The sequence below is a fragment of the Callithrix jacchus genome, chromosome 16, assembly GCF_049354715.1.
Source record: "Callithrix jacchus isolate 240 chromosome 16, calJac240_pri, whole genome shotgun sequence".
NCBI lineage: Eukaryota > Metazoa > Chordata > Mammalia > Primates > Cebidae > Callithrix > Callithrix jacchus.
Window position 1 is genome coordinate 93,231,662 of NC_133517.1, and position 18,775 is coordinate 93,250,436.

The window sequence follows — 18,775 nt, forward strand, 5'->3', positions numbered from 1 at the left end:
CAAGTTCATAATGACTTACAAAGAGACTTAGACTCCCACACAATAATAGTGGGAGACTTTAACACTCCACTATCAATATTAGACAGATCAACCAGACAGAAAATCAACAAGGATATCCAGGACTTGAACTCAGACCTGGAACTAGCACACCTGATAGACATTTACAGAACTCTCCACCCCAAATCCACAGAATATACATTCTTCTCAGCACCACATCACACCTACTCCAAAATTGACCACATAATTGAAAGTAAATCACTCCTCAGCAAATGCAAAACAACGGAAATCATAACAAACAGTATCTCAGACCATAGTGCAATCAAGTAAGAACTCAGAATTCAGAAACTAACTCAGAACTACACAGCTTCATGGAAACTGAACAACTGGCTCTTGAATGTTGACTGGATAAACAATGAAATGAAGGCAGAAATAAAGAAGTTCTTCAAAACCAACAAGAATGAAGACACAACATACCAGAATCTCTGGGACATATTTAAAGGAGTCTCTAGAGGAAAATATATAGCAATAAGTGCCCACATGAGAAGAGTGGAGAGATCCAAAATTGACATCCTATCGTCAAAATTGAAAGAGCTAGAGGAGCAAAATCAAAAAAACTGAAAACCTAGTAGAAGACAAGATATAACTAAGATCAGAGCAGAACTTAAGGAGATAGAGACACGAGAAACCCTTCAAAAAATATCAGTAAATCCAAGAGTTGGTTTTTTGAAAAGATCAACACAATAGACAGACCACTAGCTAGATTGATAAAAAAGAAAAGAGAGAATAACCAAATAGATGCAAAAAAAAACGATAAAGGGGAAATCACCACAGATTCCACCGAAATTCAAACCATCATCAGAGAATATTACAAACAACTCTATGCACATAAACTAGTAAACCTGGAAGAAATTGATAAATTACTGGACACTTGTGTCCTCCCAAGCCTAAACCAGGAGGAAGCCGAAACTATGAATAGGCCAATAACAAGGTTTGAAACTCAAGATGGCACTGTGACAACAACCCAGGATTTAAGATCTCGGTTAATCCGCGGAGAGGTGAGTCAAAGCTGCATTTTCAGACTGATCTTTGTTGCCCACAGAACGGGGAATTTCCCAAGTATAAAGGAGACGCGGGACACCAGGCAGAGGCTCTGCCTGGAGAAGCCGGCAGCCGGGGTGGCAGCGTCCGGCCCTACCCAGCGATCCCCACAGGGCGCGCTTGTCCGGGTGCCCTGTTGAAACGGCAACCTGAGACTTGAGAAGGCTGAACTCGAGACTGAAAGGGACTTGGGCAGTGGGCCAGCCCAGGGGATTGCAGGGACACAGCGTGTGAGATAGCGCAGTGGGACAGACAAAACAGCGATTCCAAATGCTCGCCGTGGAGTCCGTCCCTGAGGCGCTCCGTGGGGGAGGGGGGTCCACCATTACCGAGGCAACCCACCCCGACTGAGACACACGCCCACTGCTGACACAGCCTGCAGTTGCCGAGGCAACCCGCCCCTACTGAGATACACGCCCACTGCTGACGCAGCCTGCTGTTGCCGAGGCAACCCGCTACAACAGAGAGACTCCCCTGCAGGGTGTAGCCCGTGGTGGAGAACGCAGTAGAAGAGGAAGAACCTGCAGCAACAGGGCGAGCCTCACAACAGCAGGGCGGAGCCTCGGCAGTCAAATAGTGACTAGACTGCCTCCTAGCTGGGTAGGACACTTCAACAGACATCCAAAAACAAAGCCCCAACCCCCCAAAACAGAGCATTTGAGAAAAAAAGGGTTTTTTAATGAGCTCTGTTGCAGCAGAATCAAACATAGCAGCCTAACAGCCCTGAATGAACAACAGAGCTCACAGCTCAGAAATTGAGCTCCTATAAAGTACAGACTGTCTCCTCAAGCAGCTCCCTGACCCTTCTATATTCAAAAGACTGACATTTGGCAGGCATCATCCTGGGACAAAGATAGCAGAAAAAGAAACTGGTAGCATCCCTCACTGTTCCGCAGCTACTATAGGTGTACCCCAGAAAAGCAGGGCCTGGAGTGGACCTCAGCAGTCATACAGCGAAGGGGCTAGATTGGTAGAAGGAAAACCAGGTAACAGAAATACTTCATCACAAACAATCTGGGTGTCCACTAAGAGACCCAATCGAAAAGTCAGCAACTATGCAGATGACAAGTGGATAAATCCACAAAGATAGGAAGAAACCAGTGCAAAAACGAGGAAAACACCCAAAACCAGAACACTTCGCCTCCTACAAAGGACCAAAACTCCTCACAAGCAAGGGAACAAAGCTGGACGGAGAATGACTGTGACGAAATGACGGAATTAGACTTCAGAAGATGGATAATGAGAAACTTCCATGAGATAAAAGAACATGTTCTAAATCAACGCAAAGAAACTAAGAACCTTGTAAAAAGATTTTTGAGGAAATGAAGACAAGAATGGACAACTTAGAGAGGAATATGAATGAATTAAAGGAGCTAAAAAACACAATATGAGAACTTCGTGAAGCATGCACAAGTTTCAATAGCCGAATTGACCAAGCAGAAGAAAGAATATCTGAAGTCAAAGATTAACTCAATGAAATAAAACGAGAAACCAAGATCAGAGAAAAAAGTGCAAAAAGGAATGAACAAAGTCTCCAAGAAATGTGAGACTATGTGAAGAGACCTAACCTACGTTTGATAGGTGTACCAGAAGGGGACGAAGAGAATGAATTCAAACTAAAAAATACTCTTCAGGACATTATCCAGGAAAATTTCCCCCACCTAGCAAGACAGGTCAACACTCAAATGCAGGAAATACAGAGAACACCACAAAGATATTCCACAAGAAGAACAACCCCAAGGAACATAATCGTCAGATTCACCAGGGTTGAAATGAAGGAGAAAATACTAAGGGCAGCCAGAGAGAAAGGTCGGGTCACCCACAAAGGAAGACCATCATACTCACAGCAGATCTCTCAGCATAAACCCTACAAGTGAGAAGAGAGTGGGGGCCAATATTCAACATTCTTAAAGAAAAGAACTTTCAACCCAGAATCTCATATCCAGCCAAAATGAGCTTCAGAAGTGAAGGAAAAATAAAATCCTTTGCGAACAAGCAAGTACTCAGAGATTTTGTCACCACCAGGCCTGCTTTACAAGAGCTCCTGAAAGAAGCACTACACATAGAAAGGAACAACCAGTACCAGCCATTCCAAAATCACACTAAATGCTAAAGAGCATCAACATAATGAAGATTCTACAACAACTAACGGGCAAAACAGCCACTTAGCATCAAAATGGCAGTATCAAATTGACACATAACAATATTAACCCTAAATGTAAAAGGTCTAAATGCACCAATCAAAAGACACAGACTGGCAAATTGGATAAAAATCCAAAACCCTTTGGTGTGCTGTATCCAGGACACCCATCTCACATAAAAGGATACACAAAGATTCAAAATAAAGGAATGGAGGAAGATTTACCAAGCAAATGGAGAGCAAAAAAAAGCAGGAGTTGCAATTCTCATCTCTGATAAAATAGACTTTAAAGCAACAAAGATCAAAAGAGACAAAGAAGGCCATTACATAATGGTAAAAGGATCGATACAACAAGAAGAGCTAACGATCCTAAACATATATGGACCCAATACAGGAGCACCCAGATACATAAGGCAAGTTCTTAATGACTTACAAAGAGACTTAGACTCCCACACAATAATAGTGGGAGAGTTTAACACTCCACTGTCAATATTAGACAGATCAACCAGACAGAAAATCAACAAGGATATCCAGGGCTTGAACTCAGACCTGGAGCAAGCACACCTGATAGACATTTACAGAACTCTCCACCCCAAATCCACAGAATATACATTCTTCTCAGCACCACATCACACAAAATTGAAAGAGCTAGAGGAGCAAGATCAAAAAAACTCAAAACCCAGCAGAAGACAAGAAACGAAGATCAGAGCTGAACTGAAGGAGATTGAGACACGAAAAACCCTTCAAAAAATCAACAAATCCAAGAGCTGGTTTTATGAAAAGATGAACAAAATAGACAGACCACTAGCCAGATTGATTAAAAATAAAAGAGAGAACAACCAAATAGATGCAATAAAAAATGATAAAGGGGAAATCACCACAGACTCCACAGAAATTCAAACCATCATCAGAGAATATTACAAACAACTCTATGCACATAAACTAGTAAACCTGGAAGAAATGGATAAATTCCTGGACTCCTGTGTCCTCCCAAGCCTAAACCAGGAGGAAGCTGAAACTATGAATAGACCAATAACAAGGTCAGAAGTCGAGGCAGCAATTAAGAGCCTACCACACAAAAAAAGCCCAGGTCCAGACGAGTTCACAGCTGAATTCTACCAGACACACAAAGAGGAGCTGGTACCATTCCTTCTAAAACTATTCCAAATAATCCAAAAAGAGGGAATCCTTCCCAAATCATTTTATGAGACTAACATCATCCTGATACCAAAACCCGGCAGAGACCCAACAAGAAAAGAAAACTTCAGGCCAATATCCATGATGAACATAGATGCAAAAATCTTCAATAAAATATTGGCAAGCCGATTGCAACAGCAAATCAAAAAACTTATTCATCACGATCAAGTAGGATTCATCCCGGGAATGCAAGGCTGGTTCAACATACGCAAGTCTATAAACATAATTCACCACATAAACAGAACCAAAAACAAATACCACATGATTATCTCAATTGACGCAGAGAAGGCATTTGACAAAATACAACAGCCCTTTATGCTAAAAACCCTCAATAATCTCGGTATCGATGGAATGTATCTCAAAGTAATAAAAGCTATTTATGACAAACCAACAGCCAATATCATACTGAATGGGCAAAAACTAGAAGCATTTCCTTTGAAATCCAGCACTAGACAAGGAGGCCCTCTCTCACAACTCCTATTCAATATAGTACTGGAAGTTCTAGCCAGAGCAATTAGGCAAGAATAAGAAATAAAGGGTATTCAAAAAGGAAAGGTGGAAGCCAAATTGTCTCTATTTGCAGACGACATGATAGTATACCTAGAAGACCCTATCGCCTCAGTCCAAAAACTCCTGAAACTGATAAGCAACTTCAGCAAAGTCTCAGGATATAAAATCAATGTGCAAAAATCACAAGCATTCGTCTACACCAATAACAGACTTAAAGAAAGCCAAATCAAGAACGAACTGCCATTCACAATTGCTACAAAAAGAATAAAATACCTTGGAATACAACTCACAAGGAACGTAAGAGACCTCTTCAAGGAGAACTACAAGCCACTGCTCAACGAAATCAGAGAGGACACAAACAGATGGAGAAACATTCCATGTTCAGGGTTAGGAAGAATTAATATCGTGAAAATGGCAATACTGCCCAAAGTAATTTACAGAATCAGCGCTATCCCCATCAAGCTACCATTGACTTTCTTCACAGAACTGGAAAAAAACCGCCATGAACTTCATATGGAACCAAAAGAGAACCCGCATAGCCAAATCAATTCTAGGCAAAAAGAACACAGCCGGGGGAATCAAACTACCGGATTTCAAACTATACTACAAGGCTACAGTAATCAAAACAACATGGTACTGGTACCAAAACAGAGATATAGACCAATGGAACAAAACAGAGGCACCGGAGGCAACACAACATATCTACAACTATACAATCTTTGATAAACCTGACAAAAACAAGCAATGGGGAAAGGATTCCCTATTTAACAAATGGTGTTGGGAAAACTGGCTAGCCATGAGCAGAAGGCAGAAACTGGACCCCTTCCTGACACCTTACACTAAAATTAACTTCAGATGGATTAAAGACTTAAACATAAGACCTGGCACCATAAAAACCCTAGAAGGAAATCTAGGCAAAACTATCCAGGACATAGGAGTAGGCAAGGACTTCATGAACAAAACACCAAAAGCATTGGCAACAAAAGCCAAAATAGACAAATGAGACCTAATCAAACTCCACAGCTTCTTCACAGCAAAAGAAACAGTCACTAGAGTGAATCGGCAACCAACAAAATGGGAAAAAATTTTTGCAGTTTACACATCTGACAAAGGGCTGATATCCAGAATTTACAAAGAACTCAAACAGATTTACAAGAAAAAAACAAACAAGCCCATTCAAAAGTGGGCAAAGGATATGAACAGACACTTTACAAAAGAAGACATATATGAGGCCAACAATCATATGAAAAAATGCTCATCGTCACTGGTCATCAGAGAGATGCAAATCAAACCCACATTGAGATACCATCTCACGCCAGTTAGAATGGCAATCATTAAAAAATCTGGAGACAACAGATGCTGGAGAGGATGTGGAGAAAAAGGAACACTTTTACACTGTTGGTGGGAGTGTAAATTAGTTCCACCATTGTGGAAGACAGTGTGGTGATTCCTCAAGGCCTTAGAAATAGAAATTCCATTTGACCAAGCAATCCCATTACTGGGTATATATCCAAAGGACTATAAATCATTCTACTATAAGTACACATGCACACGAATGTTCATTGCAGCACTGTTTACAATAGCAAAGACCTGGAATCAACCCAAATGCCCATTGATGATAGACTGGATTGGGAAAATGTGGCACATATACACCATGGAATATTATGCAGCAATCAGAAATGATGAGTTCGTGTCGTTTGTAGGGACATGGATGAATCTGGAGAACATCATTCTCAGCAAACTGACACAAGAACAGAAAATGAAACACCGCATATTCTCACTCATAGGCGGGTGATGAAAAATGAGAACACATGGACACAGAGAGGGGAGTACTAAACACTGGGGTCAATAGGGGGGAAAAGGGGAGGGCCAGTGGGAGGGGAAGCTGGAGAGGGATAGCCTGGGGAGAAATGCCAAATGTGGGTGAAGGGGTGAAAGCAAACAGAACACACTGCCATGTCTGTACCTATGCAACTGTATTGCATGCTCTGCACATGTACCCCAAAACCTAAAATGCAATAAAAAAATAAGAAAAAAAAAAAAAACAAGGTATGAAGTTGAGGCAGCAATTAAGAGCCTACCACACTAAAAAACCCATTTCCAGATGGGTTCACAGCCGAATTCTACCAGACACACAAAAGCTGATACCATTCCTTCTGAAACTATTTCAAGTAATCCAAAAAGAGGGAATCCTTCCCAAATCATTTTATGAAGCCAACGTCATCCTGATACCAAAACCTGGCAGAGACTCAACAAGAAAAGAAAACTTCAGGCCAATATCCGTGATGAACATAGATGCAAAATTCTTCAATAAAATACTGGCAAGCAGATTGCAACAGCACATCAAAAAGCTTATCCACCATGATCAAGTAGGATTCATCCCAGGGATGCAACGCTGGTTCAACATACACAAGTCTATCAACGTAATTCACCACATAAACAGAACCAAAAACAAAAACCACATGATTATCTCAATTGACGCAGAGAAGGCCTTTGACAAAATTCAACAGCCCTTTATGCTAAAAATCCTCAATAAAATCGGTATTGATGGAATGTGTCTCAAAATAATAAAAGCTATTTATGACAAACCAACAGCCAATATCATACTGAATGGGCAAAAACTGGAAGCATTCCCTTGGAAATCTGGCACTTGACAAGGATGCCCTCTCTCACCACTCCTATTCAATATAGTACTGGAAGTTCTAGCCAGAGCAATCAGGCAAGAAAAAGAAGTAAAGGGTATTCAAATAGGAAAGGAGGAAGCCAAATTGTCTCTATTTGCAGATGACATGATAGTATATCTAAAAGACCCCATTGTCTCATCCCAAAAACTCCTGAAACTGGTAAGCAACTTCAGCAAAGTCTCAGGATATAAAATCAATGTGCAAAAATCACAAGCCTTCCTATACACCAATAACAGACTGAAAGAGAGCCAAATCAAGAACAAACTGTCATTCACAATTGCTACAAAGAGAATAAAACACCTAGGAATACAACTAACAAGGAATGTAAAGGACCTCTTCAAGGAAAACTACAAACCACTGCTCAAGGAAATAAGAGAGGACACAAACAGATGGAGAAACATTCCATGTTCATGGTTAGGAAGAATCAATATCGTGAAAATGGCTATACTGCCCAAAGTAATTTACAGAATCAATGCTATCCCCATCAAGCTTCCAATGACCTTCTTCACAGCACTGGAAAAAACCACCTTAAACTTCATATGGAATCAAAAGAGAGCACACATAGCCAAGTCAATTCTAAGCAAAAAGAACACAGCATAAGGCATCACACTACCGGATTTCAAACTATACTACAAGCCTACAGTAATCAAAACAGCATGGTACTGGTACCAAAACAGAAATATAGAGCAATGGAACACAACAGAGGTATCAGAGGCAACACAACATATTTACTACCATACAATCTTTGATAAACCTGACAAAAACAAGCAATGGGGAAAGGATTCCCTGTTTAATAAATGGTGTTGGGAAAACTGGCTAGCCATCAGCAGAAAGCAGAAACTGGACCCCTTCCTGACACCTTACACTAAAATTAACTCCAGATGGATTAAAGACTTAAACATAAGACCTGGCACCATAGAAACCCTAGAAGAAAATCTAGGCAACACCATTCAGGACATAGGAGTAGGTAAGGACTTCATGAACAAAACACCAAAAGCATTGGCAACAAAAGCCAAAATAGACAAATGGGACCTAATCATACTCCACAGCTTCTGCATGGCAAAAGAAACAGTCATTAGAGTGAATCAGCAACCCACAGAATGGGAAAAAATTTTTGCAGTTTACCCATCTGACAAAGGGCTGATATCCAGAATTTACAAAGAACTCAAACAGATTTACAAGAGAAAAACAAACAAGCCCATTCAAAAATGCGCAAAGGATATGAACTGACACTTTACAAAGAAGACATACATGAGGCCAACAAATATGTGAAAAAATGCTCATCATCACTGGTCATCAGAGAAATGCAAATCAAAACTACATTGAGATACCACCTCACGCCGGTTAGAATGTCAATCATTAAAAAATCTGGAGACAACAGATGCTGGAGAGGATGTGGAGAAAAAGGAACACTTTTACACTGTTGGTGGGAGTGTAAATTAGTTCCACCATTGTGGAAGACAGTGTGGCGATTCCTCAAGGACCTAGAAATAGAAATTCCATTTGACCCAGCAATCCCATTACTGGGTATATATCCAAAGGACTATAAATTGGTCTAGTATAAGGACACATGCACACGAATGTTCATTGCAGCACTGTTTACAATAGCAAAGACCTGGAACCAACCCAAATGCCCATCGATGATAGACTGGACTGGGAAAATGTGGCACATATACACCATGGAATATTATGCAGCAATCAAAAACGATGAGTTCGTGTCCTTTGTAGGGACATGGATGAATCTGGAGAACATCATTCTCAGCAAACTGACACAATAGCAGAAAATGAAATACTGCATGTTCTCACTCATAGGCGGGTGATGAACAATGAGAACACATGGACACAGGGAGGGGAGCACTACACACTGGGGTCTATTTGGGGGAATAGGGAAGGCACAGGGGGGACGGGAGCTGGGGAGGGATAGCATGCGGAGAAATGCCGGATGTGGGTGAAGGGGAGGAAGACAGCAAATCATACTGCCACGTGTGTACCTATGTATCTATCTTGCATGTTTTGCACATGTACCCCAAAACCTAAAATGCAATAATAAAAAAAATAAGTTATATATATATAATAAAAAGAAAGATTGCAGCACAACAATATTACGAAACAGCAACACCTACTCTTAGAAATAAACAGAGCATGCATACAAAAAATCAACAACAAAATCAGAATTAAACCAAACTCTAGACCAAATGGACATAACTGACATTTACAAAATACTTCATCCAACTGTGACACTACACATTCTTTTAATTAGCATATAGAACATTCTCTGGAACAGATCACATCTTAGAACAGAAAACAAAAAAAGCAATGATTTTTAAAAAGTAAAAATCATATCAGGTATCTTTTCTGACCATAAGCAAGAAATTCAAAATCAGTAACAAGAGGAATGTTAAAAACTGTACATATACATGGAAATCAAACAACCTGCTTGTGAGTGACCAATAGGTCAATGAAGAAATTAGAAAGAAAATTTAAAAATTTTCTTGGAACAAATACAAATGGAAATACAAAATTACCAAAACTAATGGGGTGCTATAAAGCAGACGGAAGTTTATAGCAATAAATGGCTACATCAAAAAATTAGAAACACTTCAAATAACCTAATAATGCATGTTAAAGAACTAAAAAAGCAAGAACAAATCAAACCCAATATTAATAGAAAAAATATAATAAAGAAAAGAGCAGGAATGATTAAAATTGAGACAAAAAATACAAAAAAAAATGAAAGGAAAAGTTGGCTTTTTGAAAACAAACAAAATTAACAAACCTGTCACTACACAACTAAGAAGAGACCACAATAAAAGAAATCAAAGATAAAAAAGACATTAAAACTAATACCATGAAAACACAAAGTATCATTAGAGACTACTATGAACAAATATATGGCAAAAAATTGAAAAACACAGAAGAAATGGATACATTTCTAGATGCATACAACCTACCAAGATTGGATCATGATTAAATGGAAAACTTATACCAATATAAGTAAAAAGATTGAAGCCATAATAAAAAGTCTCTCATCAAAGAAAAGCCCAAGACTTGAAGGAGTCACTGCTGAATTCTATCAAATATTTAAAAGAAGAATTAATACCACTTCTACTCAAATTCTGCCAACAAATTGAAGAAGAAAAACTACCTCCAAACTCATTCAATGAGGCTAGTATTTGCCTGAGAATGAAAACAGGCAAAGATGCAAAAACAACAATGACAACTATAGGCCAGTGTCTCTGATGAACATAGATGCAAAAATCCTCAAAAAAAATTCTAATAAACTGAATTGAACAACACATTATATACAGATCATTTATGATAATCATCCCATGAATGCAAAGATGGTTCAACATTCACAATTCAATAAATGTGACACATCACAATAATAGAACTATGACACACCACAATAATAGAAATAAAGACCAAAACCATAAAGCCATATTAACATTCTACAAATGCATTTAATAATGATTTTTAAATCTAAATATACTAGATATAAAAGAAACATGCCTGAAAATAATAAGGGCCATATATGACAAACCTACAGCTAGCACCATATGGAAGGGAAAAAGAATTAAAAGTCTTTCCTCTAAGATCTGGAACAAGTCTATGATACCCACTTTCACCACTTGTATTCAATATAGCACTGAAAATTCTAGCAAAAGCAATTAAGCAACAGAAATAAATTAAAAGCATCCATATTGGAAAGGAAGAAGTAAGATTAGATTTTTACACAGATAACACAATCTTACATTAAAACCCTAAAGATGACACCAAAAACTCTTAAACAAATTCAGCAAAGTTACAGAATACAAAATCAACATACAAAAATCAGTGGCATTTCTGTATGGCAGCAGCAATCTGAAAACGAAATCAATAAAGCAAACCTATTTACAATAGCTATAAAAAATAAAATAAATACCTATGAATAAACTGAACTAAAAAAAAGAAAGATCTCTACAATGAAAACTATAAGACACTGATGAAATAAATTGAATACCAAAAATAAAAGGAAAAGCATCCTATTTTCATGGATTAAAGAATTACTACTGTTAAAATGTCAAAACTACCAAAAGTGATCTACAGATTCAATGCAATACCTATTAAAATGCCAATGAGCCAAAATAAGCAAATGGGATCTAATTAACAGACAAATGGGATCCAGAGTTTCTGTACAGCAGAAGAAACAATCATTAGAGTGAACTGGCAACCAATAGAATGGGAAACAATTTTTGCAATCTACCCATCTGACAAAGCGCTAATATCCAGAATCTACAAAGAACTAAAGCTGATTTACAAGGAAAAAACAAACCCATTCAAAAGTAGGTGAGGGATATCAACAGACACTTTTCAAAAGAAGACATATATGGGGCCAAAAAACATATGAAAAAAATGCTTATCATCACTGGTCATTACAGATGCAAATCAAAACCACATTGAGATACCATCTCATGCTAGTTAGAATAGCCATCATCAAAAAATCTGGAGACAACAGATGCTGGAGAGGTTGTGGAGAAATAGGAACACTTTTACACTGTTGGTGGGAGTGCAAATTAGTTCAAGCATTGTGGAAGACAATGTGGCGATTCCTCAAGGATCTAGAAATAGAAATTCCATTTGACCCAGCAATCCAAAGGATTATAAATCGTTCTACTATAAAGACACATGCACACGTATGTTCATTGTGGCACTGTTTACAATAGCAAAGACCTGGAACCAACCCAAATGCCCATCAATGACAGACTGGACAAGGAAAATGTGGCACATATACACTATAGAATACTATGCAGCCATACAAAACAATGAGTTTGTGTCCTTTGTAGGGACATGGATGAATCTGGAAACCATCATTCACAGCAAACTGACACAAGAACAGAAAATCAAACACTGCATGTTCTTACTCATAGGTGGGTGCTGAACAATGAGAACACATGGACACAGGAGGGGAGCATCACACACTGGGGTCTTCCCTCCCTGTTGAGGGGGAATAGGGGAAGGACAGTGGGGAAGGGGGGAGGTTGGGGAGGGATAACATGGGGAGAAATGCCAGATATAGGTAACAGGGGGATGGAGGCAGCAAACCACATTGTCATGTATGTACCTATGCGACAATCCTGCATGTTCTGTACATGTAACCAGAACCTGAAGTACAATTAAAAAAAAACACACAAGAAGAGAAGGAACAAATTTAAAAAAAAAAATACCAATGGCAAGCCAGGTGTGGTGGCTCATGTCTGCAATTCCAGCATTTTGGGAGTCTAAACAGGTGGATCACTTGAGGTCAGGAGTTTGTGACCAGCCTAGCCAATATGGCAAAACCCTGCCTCTACTATGAATACAAAAATTAGCCAGATATGGTGGTGTGTGCCTGTAATCCATGCTACTCAGAAGGCTGAGGCAGGAGAATTGCATGAACCTGTGAGACGGAGGTTGCAGTGAGCTGAGATTTTGCCACTGCACTCCAGCCTGTGCAAAAGAATGAGAATTCATCTTAAACTTAAAAAAAAAAACCAAAATGATGGAAGTGTAATATCAGCCTGGACAATATAGTGAGACCTCATCTCTACAAAAAAAAAAAAAATCAAAAAATTAGCCAGGTACGGTGATGCACACTATAGTTCCAGCTACTCAAAAGGCTGAGTCAAGAGGATCATTTATGCTCAGGGGATTGAGGCTGAAGAAAGCCATGACTGCTCCAATACACTCCAGCCTGGGTGGCAAACTGAGATCTTGTCTCAAACAAACAAAACAAAAAACAAATGACGTTCTTCACAAAACAGAAAAAAAAAAATCTAAAATTCTCATGGAACCAAAAAGTTGCTAGATACCCAAAGCAAGTCTTAGCCACAAAACAAAAACAAAACAAAACAAAATAGCTGAAGGCATCACATCACCTGACCTCAAAATATACTATACAGCTAGAGTAACCAAAAGAGAATGGTACAGTATAAAAAGATACATAGACCCAGGGTAAAGAACAGAGAATTCAGAAATACATCAATGCAGCTACAGCTAAGTCATTTTTAACAAAGGCTCCAAGTATATCCACTGGGTAAAGGACTGTCTCTTTAATAAATGGTTCTGAGAAAATTAAATATCCATATGCAAAATGAAACTAGAACCCTGACACTGTATATAAAAATAAAATCAAAATAAAGACTTAATCTAAGACCTGAAACTGTGTCACTACTACTATAAAAAAATAATTAAGCATTGGTCTGCATGAATATTTCTTGAATGAGACCTCAAAAACAGGCAACAAAGGCAAAAATTGACAAATGAAATTACATCAAGCTAAAAGATCATGCCCAGCAAAGGAAATAATCAACAGAGTGAAGAGATAGCCCACAGAATATAAGAAAATATTTACAAATTATCTGTCCAATAAGGGATTAATAACTGGAATATACAAAAACTCCGACAACTCAATAGCAAAATAAAAATAACACAATGTAAAAATGGACAAAGAACCTAAATAGATATTTCTCAAAAGAAGACAAACAACAAATATTCAACAGGTATATAAAAAACGATCAACATTACTAATCATCAGACACATGCATATTAAAGCCACAATGTGATATCATCTCACTCTAATCAAAATCACAATTATCACAATTATGAAAAAGCAAATAACAAATGTTGACAAGGATGCAAAGAAACATGAACACTCGTACACTCTTGGTAGAAATGGAAATTAGTAGAGCCACTATGAGTATGGAGATTCCTCAAAAAAAAAAAAAGTAGAACCACCATATGATCCAGCAATTTCTCTACCAGTTACATATCCAAAAGAAAGGAAATAAACATATTGAAGAGATACCTATATTCCCCTGTTTATTGCAGCATGTTCACAATAGCCAAGATATGGAATGACTCTAAGTGACCATCAACAGATGAAAGGATTTTTAAATTGTTAACAGAGGGATTTTGAAGTATATAACAATATGTGGATTTGTCTATTTCTCCTTGCAGTTCTATTAGGTTTAGTTTCATGTATTTTTAGGCTCTGTTTTTAGGGACATAAATATTAACATTGTTATATCTTCTAATTTAACAGATGCTTTTATCATTATTAGGTGATATTCTTTATTTTTGGTAATATTTGTGGCTCTGAAATTCGCTTAGTCTAATAAATATATAGACCAAGTGGTAATATTTTTTCTCTGAAATTCCCTTGGTCTAATAAATATACAGACCAAGTGTTCTCTCTCTTTCTCTCTCTCTCTCTGGCTCTCTCTCTCCCTCTCCCCTCTCCCTCTCTCTCTCACACTGTCTCTGTGTATGTGTGTATATATATACATATGTATTTATTATATATATAATAAATATATATAATTTATATGTGTTCAAATATATATTTATTTATTATATTTATTTATTTACATATATATTTATTTATATATGTTCAAATATGTATATATACGATTCCATCCTATTGGGTTAGGCATTAACATAATATATCTTCTTCTATTCTTTTACTTAAAATGTATTTGTGTCTTACATTTGAAGTACTTTTCTTGTAGTCAGCATAGAATTGGATCTTGCTGTATATTAACCTGACAATCTCTTTCTTTTAATTGCATGTTCAGAAAATTTACATTTACTGTGATTATTGATATGGCCTCATTTGATTACATCATCTTGCTTTTTGATTTTGTCTTATCTGTTCTTTGTTTTTTCTTTTTTAGCCTTTTTTGAGATTACTCAAGTATTTTATGATTCATATTTTCTTCTTTGTTGGCTCAATAGCTGTAGCTGTTTTGTTATTTTATTAAGTTATTCAAGATTTGTAGAATACATATTTAAATTATTGTTGTCAACTTTCAACTGATAAGAAACTTACAATAATGGACTTCTATTTCTCCTCTTTGGATTCTATGTTTCTGGTGTCATATTTTAGTTTTATTCATTTTATAAACCCCACAATACATTATCACTCTTTTTGTATAAAACATTTATCTTCAAAGAATTTCAAATATTAATATTATTTAAATAATTTATTATTATATTATTTCAATAATATTAAATAATTTATGAAAATATCTATATCCTCATAGTTATTTCTGGCCTTACTTGTTTCTTTTTGTAGATCTATAATTATATTTGGTATTATATTTTGTCTGTCTTAAGTATTTCCTTCAGTATTTCTTTAAGGGCAAGTCTGCTGGTGATGAATGCTTTCAATTTTTTCATGCTAAAAATTTTGTGTTCATTCTTTAAAAAAATATTTTTGCTCCTTGTGGAATTCTTAATTGACAGTTTTTAACTTTCAGTATTTTTAAATTTAAAAAAATTATGGATACATGGTATTTAATAGTTGTACATATTAATGTGGTATATGTGATAATGCTAACAGTCATACCATGTGTAATGATTAAATCTGGATAATTGAGATATCTGTTATGGCAAACACTGACCATTTCTTTGTGTTGGGAACATTCCAAATCTTTTCTCCCAGCTATTTCGAAATACACAGTGAATTATTGTTAACCATGGTCTCCTTGTTGTAACTGAGCACTGAACTTGTTTTTTCTATCTAACTATATTTTTCTACCCATTAACTGACCCCTTTATTCCCTTTTCCTCCTACCCTTCCCAGCCTCCATTAATTACCATTCTATTTACTACCTGTATAAGATCTTTTTTTCTTTTTTTTTTTTTTTTGCTCCCACATATGAGTGAAAACATGTGGTATTTGTCTTTCCAGGACTGGCTTATTTCACTTAACATAATGACCTCCATTTCCATCCATGTGGCTGCAAATGACAGAATTTTATTCTTTTTTTAGGGCTAAATAATATTCCATTGTGTATATACACAACATTTTAAAATCGTTTCATCTGTTGATGGTCACTTAGGGTGATTCCGTATCTTGGCTATTATTAATATGCTGCAATAAACAGGGGAATACAGGTATCTCTTCGGTATGTTCATTTCCTTTCTTTTGGGTACTATATGTGGTAATGGAATTGCTGGATCATATGGGGGTTCTATTTTTAGTTTTTCAGGTTTTTTTTTTTTTTTTTTTTTGAGGAATCTCCATACTCTTCTCCATAGTTGCTCTACTAATTTACATTCTTACCAACAGTGAAGAAAGTAGATAAATTCAAATTCTAAAGAATTTACTGACACAAACTTTTTGTTTGAGATGGAGTCTCACTCTGCCACACAGGGTGGAATACAGTGGCACGATCTCAACTCACTGCAACCTCTGCCTCCCGGGTCCAAGAGATTCTCCTGCTTCAGCCTCCTGAGTAGCTGGGACCATAGGCACATGCCACCACGCTGTCTAATTTTTATATTTTTTAGTAGAGGCAGGGTTTCACCATATTGTCCAGGCTGGTCTCAAACCCCTGACCTCGTGATACATCCTCCTTGGCCTCCCAAAATGATGGGATTACAGGAGGGAGCCATCAAGACGGGCCCAAACTTTTTTTTTTTTTTTTTTTTTTGAGACAGAGTTTCTCTCTGTCACTCAGAGTGGAGTGCAGTGGCACAATTATGGCTCACTGCAGTCTTGACCTCTCTGGCTAAGGTCATCCTCCCACCTCTCCCTCCTGAGAAGCTAGGACTATAGGGGCTCGCTACCATGCCTGGCTAATTTTTGTGGCTTTTTTTTATAGAGACCGGGTTTCAACATGTTGCCCAGGCTGGGCTAGAATTCCTGGGCTAAAGTGATCTGCCTGCCTCGGCCTCCCAAAGTGCTAAGATTACAGGTGTAAGCCACCATGCCTGGTCACAATCATTTTTATATATTGTTTTTGCTAATTACAACAAAGCATTCTTTGGGTTAAATTAACATACTAAGTAACATGAGTAGATAAACTATAAAAATCTAGTGTACGTACGAAATAAATCCTTAACATTTCTTCTTTAAATTCTGTCATCTAATGTTTATTTTATTATATTAAATAAGTTAAAACAAGAACAAAGGAATGTAGCTTCAATTGTGAAGCAGAGAAATACAGCTATACAATTATGAAACAGAAACGTAAAGCTGGAAAGGGCCTCTTGGAAAAGAAAAGTAAAGAGCCAAAAAAGAGATCTACAAAGTTTGTAGAAGTATGTAAAGTATGGAGAAAGCTGTATCAAAACTTTGATATTAATCAGTTGTGTGGCTTTAAGAACAAACTTTAGTTTTTCTGATCTAAATTTTCTGCATCTATAAAATAAAGGAGTGAGGCTGGTTGATTTCAAAATTATCTTCATCTTTAAAAGTCTAAGATGCTATGATTCAAAACAAAATCATAAGCTAACTGACATGAAACAATAAGACCTTTTAAATGCCGTGACAAAATTTAAAACCACAATTTTATCTAAAATGAAGATAATATAGTTTTATTCTTTGGTTATTCTGAATATCAATTTCAGTCCTCTTTATTCACAATTAAGCTTCAGTAGAAGAGAACTCTAATTTTCATTTCTGTACCTTGTTTGAGCGTAATGACACTCGGCCTCCACAACGAGCACAGAACTTTGTTTGGCAATATGAACAGTTATGGCCACATCCATCAGCAAATTTTGTTTTGTGGCAGATACCACAGGTTGGGGCATCACCCTTCTGTTCTTGCTGTTGCTGTGATTCTTCTCCCATCTTCTTTACCTGCTCCTTATACATTTCAAACTGCTGATGCAGTTTTCTGCAAAGAAAACAGATAAGAAAAATATTGCTTTACTAATGGTCTCTAAAGAAAAATTTGTCACAATTTATAGACACAGTTTTATAACCAAAAAGTATACAAGATAAGAATAAAAAGAAAGAAATTTTAATTTTCTGATGATAAAATAACACCTTTCGTGGCACATTATTTGTAAAAGTATGGCAACTAGTTTCGAGTTTTGTCTTTTTGTTTGTTTGTTTGTTTGTTTGTTTTTTATTTGAGACAAAGTCTCACTCCTCTGTTGCCTCGGCTGAAGTGCAGCAGCCGCGCAATCTTGGCCTACTGCATTGTCTGCCTCCCAAGTTCAAGCGATTCTCCCACCTCAGCCTTCCAAATAGCTGGAACTACAGGTACACACCACTGTGCAGGCCAATTTTCATATTTTTAATAGAGACAGAGTTTCGCCATGATGGCCAGGCTGGTCTCAAACTCCTGACCTCAAAGGATTCCCCTGCTTCAGCCTCCCAAGTGCTGAGATTACA

At 37.3% G+C, this 18,775-nt stretch overlaps 1 protein-coding gene across 29 annotated transcripts in view; it reads right to left on the reverse strand.

Annotated features, from left to right (window-relative positions):
- The window catches only part of RIMS2 (regulating synaptic membrane exocytosis 2), a 724,815-nt gene that overhangs the window by 531,691 nt on the left and 174,349 nt on the right, over positions 1-18,775 (reverse strand). For all 29 annotated transcript variants that reach the window (XM_078353414.1, XM_078353401.1, XM_035276348.3 and 26 more), the window contains one exon: positions 18,062-18,272. In XM_078353414.1, coding sequence (XP_078209540.1) covers positions 18,062-18,272 — 211 coding nt within the window. The remainder of the gene's footprint in view (positions 1-18,061; positions 18,273-18,775) is intronic.